The sequence below is a fragment of the Coffea arabica genome, chromosome 4c (assembly GCF_036785885.1).
Source record: "Coffea arabica cultivar ET-39 chromosome 4c, Coffea Arabica ET-39 HiFi, whole genome shotgun sequence".
Classification (NCBI taxonomy): domain Eukaryota; kingdom Viridiplantae; phylum Streptophyta; class Magnoliopsida; order Gentianales; family Rubiaceae; genus Coffea; species Coffea arabica.
This window is the reverse complement of record NC_092316.1, coordinates 11,403,615-11,408,229: the sequence shown is the minus strand read 5'-3', so window position 1 is coordinate 11,408,229 and position 4,615 is coordinate 11,403,615. Positions and strand designations below refer to the sequence as shown.

Genomic DNA, 4,615 nt, shown 5'->3' with positions numbered 1-4,615 from the left:
TATCTTGTCATACACCATTAATTTAATTTAAGCTATGCACCTCATTATTTTACCTCTAAAGCTACACACATGTACCTTTTAATTTTAAGTTCCACCGAGGCACACAATCTTTCCTAGTCCTGGCAGGTTACAGCATCACCACTTCTTCTAGTTTGATAAGGGGATTGGGATACTTAGAAATCAAGTTCCTTAGAAGATGATGCATCGTCCAGTCTGGAAACAGTATTTACATGGTCAAAAAGTAGACTTGTTTTAATAAAATAAGAAGCAATGCTAGTGTAAAAGCATAATTTCTCGTAAAATTATCCAATAAATGAGAGAGCTCAATACCATACATTTAGTGGTACTTATTTGACAAATATTTCGGGACAAACTGAACTACGTGTAAAGGACCATCACTTTGTATTATGCAAAATACCCGAAAAAAAAGAGAAAAGGTTTTGCATAACTCTACATAATTCCAATACTTATGCATTGTTGATAATTGATTCTAGAAAGTATGACCACAAAAGAGTCACAACTTGGCATGCTTGACATACTTTTGAGCATCTTTGGTATTTTCTGCAAGGTTGCATACAAGTGTAAGCTTGGATGATGCCATCAAGGACCTATTCTCTGAGCTTGAGGAACTAGTTTTCCACAAATGCACTTCCCAGACCTGCACCCAATACCACAATAAGGTTTTGCTTTTCATATTTGTTGCAGTATGCATGTTTAGAGAGTATAGGGTGAATCTTGTTAAGTGTGTGATTCAATCCTGCTCAAGTCTCATCCTAGAATAACAGAACACTAAAGTAATTCGTTCTAGCAAGTGAGAACTCATGCAGATTATTACCTACTGACAAACTATGGTTAAGAGACAATCAAGGAGTTCTTCAGACATAATAAGGTACTTATCCGCAGGATTTTGAATTTTCTACGGCAACACACAAAAACAATTCATAAAATGTTGCAGACAACATGAGCCATTCATTAGCGCCGCAAGGCAAGTTCTAAGCATTACTCCTTTGTAAACAAGACACAGAGATGCACAATTGATTCCTACAGAGAGGTAATTTGACGATTGCAGAACATTTCAGATGCTATCTTTCAACTATCTGAAAGGAGGAAGACATTGCGCTGGCAGTCCCATGCATGTATCTATTTAGTAAAGGCATTTAAATCATGTCAGTTTCTGTTACCAAAAAGAAGAGTTGCAAGATTCAATAAAGCAAAAGGAAGAGGATTGAGGTTTAGTGGGGAGGGAGAGGTCGAGTTTCTAAGATGTTGCATTGATATCTATTTGTGAACTGTTATAGTATGAATGTTTAGATGTAACAGGATGTAGTTTGTTAACTGATTAAGTCAAATTCTGCTCAAATCTTATCCTAAAGTAACAGAACACTCAAAAGTGATTTGCATTCTAGCAGGTGAGAACTCATGTAGATTACCACCTAATGCCAAACAAACAAACTACACTTAGAGGAGTTAATCAAGATGTTCTTCAAAAATACCAGGTACTTGTAAGCAGCTTATTGCGATCAGAAGATCTATGGAAGCTCACAAATTTAATCAACAAAAAATGGATGATAAGAGGAACCATCATTAGTACTACAAGGCAAGCTGTATGCATTACTTTGGTCAAAATAAGAGACTAACTTGTCGGATTGATTCCTGTAAAGAGGTGACATGATGATGTCTAAAACTTCACACAATCTTTCAAGTTTCAATTATCTGAAAGGGGCAAAAGACGTAGCCTCTGTAGCAGTCTTTATATGTCTACTAAAGGCCTCTAAATCCTGTCAATTTCTGTTACCACCGAGTACAATCACAAGATTCAACAAAGCAAGAGGAACAGGAAAGATATAACAGGGAAGGAGAGATGATGTACAGTCTTTAAGTTTTTTTTTTTCCGCGAGAAGTGGAGTCTTTAAGAAGTTACTTTGAAGCAATGTAAAAAGTTTACATAGAATCTGTCATGGATTGTACAGCCACTGGAGTAAAATACTATAAGCCTATATAATGCAAACAGAAGCAAGAACAATATATCTTTCCCTTTCAATGTTCATCCGTACTTAATTCTCATCAGATATTACTCTCCCACTAGGTAATTTTAATGAAACAATCATCACAGACATGCGCACGCTCACATGCACAACAGTTTTTGTTCATAGACATATCTCAGGGTAAAACTACTAATACATCAAAGTATTAGCAGAAATGGTACAACTTAATACCATCCTTCATCATTGTCGATTACAACTATGCATAAATTTGAAGCCGCTGCTTGCAAGAATCAAGAGTAAGCTTTAGATGGAGAGAAATTTGCTGGAGTTACTGGTTATCGCAAGGCTACATTTACTGAAGAACAGAGAATAGTTAAGAGCTCTGAAAGTGTAATATCATCCTTAAAGTAGCACCTACCTTTGTAATAGTCCAGCACAACTTCCATTAGACATCGTATGTTTCACTTTGCAAAAGAAGTTCAAGCTAGAGTTTTAAACTGAATTTTAAGTGGCAAATTTGGTCTATGACTAATCATTAAATAAGATTAATTACTTACTAAGTACTTACTTGGCTGAAGTCAATTCACTTAGCCACTTATTTTCTTCCCCTCTAACCTTGGCCTTCCTTTGCAGAACACACATTGTAGTCCTTAAGGGGGATTTGGACCTACAATGGGTCCCAAATGGGCCTCATGGGCACCCAAAAAGACTACGATTTTTGTAGTTTACATATAGCAAGAGTGCAAGACCATGTTTAAATACATCCTCTACAAGTTCAATATGCGCTCCCCCAACATTTCACTATAGATTTACTTTATTTTTTAGAGAAATTTCTCTAACAAAATTAAAAAAATCTACCAAAAAGTACACTACTATCTGCTGCAAAACTTGAAATTCTTCAATAAAAATCTGGAAAAAATAAGATTAACCTTAAAATACTCTACAAGTTGACCGGAAAAGGAGAGTTGTGACAATATGAGTAGGACTTATCAGCAAGGTCCAGATGATAATGACTTCTCTTGAAACAAACTTATAATTCTGATTTGTGGTTAATAAAAGGGAACAAACAAACATATAATGAAAACACAAGAAAGCCAAGCCTAATTACTGGCTTTGTTTTTCAAGTGGTAAAATAGAAAGAAAAAACAAGAGACCACATTGGAAATCACTATCGATCTTGTGGCAAGAAAAGTAGTTGAGGACTAGTAATAGTAGTACCTGAATAATTTTGCCAGTACTGAGAGGAGTTGCCTCAGCAAACAAAAGATCACCTACTTGAGCACTCTTGTGGTGGTTAATACTCAGTTGTATTCCGGCCACCCTCCGCCTGCCGGAGGCCGTATAAGCTCCGATGCTTCCCAACCCCTCCGCTATTAATGCTGACACCCCTCCATGCAACACCTTAAATGGCTGCTCATTCATTTCCCATTAGTTGTTGAGAAAATTAGTACAAGCCCATTTCAATTTACACATTCTTTTCCACTAAAAAAAACCCACAAACCAAGAAATCATTAGACTAAAACATGAGAGAACACAAAGTTAATTAACCTGACAGCAATTGGGAGTGACCACAAGGTGCCCAGTAACTTTTTCCGGCGAGATGAGATCAAGCTCAAATCCAAATGCTTTAAGCGGACCATCCAAGAGCTGTTCCTTTGTCAATTCAATTGGCGGTGGCCGCGGCGGCGACATCATGGTTTTCTGCACCCTCGTATGACTACAGTAACTAACAACTACTAAGCTTTATCTTTATAGTCGTAATCAAGTTTGAATTTAGGAACTCAAAATTGTCTACTTCTTGTACTATTCAAATAAGAACTGCTATGAAGAGAGTTGGAAGTGATTCAGATAAACCAATAAACTGATTTCAGGTGGAACTCACTTTTCATGGTTCAAACGTCTCTAGTCTTTATAGTACTCTTAGGCTTTCAATTTAGGAAAGGGAAAATGGCCATTTTAATCCTTCAACTTTATACTTATGTCAATCTAATCCCTTAACTTTGTTGTAGCCTACTTTAGTCCTTTAATTTAAATTTTGTATCCAATTAAATCCTTTTTATGGTGGCACCACCAATTGAAACATTTCCAACACTAAAGTCACTGTCCACTTGGGGTGATATTGGGACTACAAGTCAAGGCCAATATTGAAATGAAGAAAATAATAATGTTTTAGTCAGTTAAAGGAGAAAAACAAGCTTTTCGTTTAATTATGGAGGAAGATCTAATATTGAGTACCAGTCTAAAGCAGCATCCACTCCTAGTCGACCACCATCGCCTCAGCTCTTCCCTATCCTTGCTCTAAAACCTTCAATGCAAGCCCCCTATTTGACTATTCAAGCCTCCTATACTTCTTCCTCGACTTCTACTAGCTCACTGTCACATCTTCTACTACAATTGTGGTGATATCAGCTCTATTGAATTTGCATATAATGGCATCCTTTTTTGTAATAACTCCAAGTACATCATTCATGGTCCTCTTGAAGCACTAATACTGGGACACTCCTACCATCAGTGCCAATCCCCACCATGTGATGTTTCCAAACTCCAAAGAGCACAATAACTACTCATACAAAGCCAAATGCAGCGACAACAACAGGGATTAAGTCATTGGAAGAACCCAAAATTATTCG

The 4,615-nt window shown here is 36.8% G+C and overlaps 1 protein-coding gene across 1 annotated transcript; it reads right to left on the bottom strand.

Moving 5' to 3' along the window:
• Positions 1-274: 274 nt before the first annotated feature.
• Positions 275-3,864, bottom strand: LOC113739465 (1,4-dihydroxy-2-naphthoyl-CoA thioesterase 1-like). The gene is made up of 3 exons (XM_027266687.2): positions 3,534-3,864; positions 3,204-3,395; positions 275-658 (listed from the first exon to the last, which is right to left on the bottom strand). The coding sequence occupies exons 1-3, from the start codon at positions 3,678-3,680 to the stop codon at positions 515-517; spliced, it is 483 nt and encodes a 160-aa protein (XP_027122488.1). The 5' UTR covers positions 3,681-3,864; the 3' UTR covers positions 275-514.
• Positions 3,865-4,615: the final 751 nt, after the last annotated feature.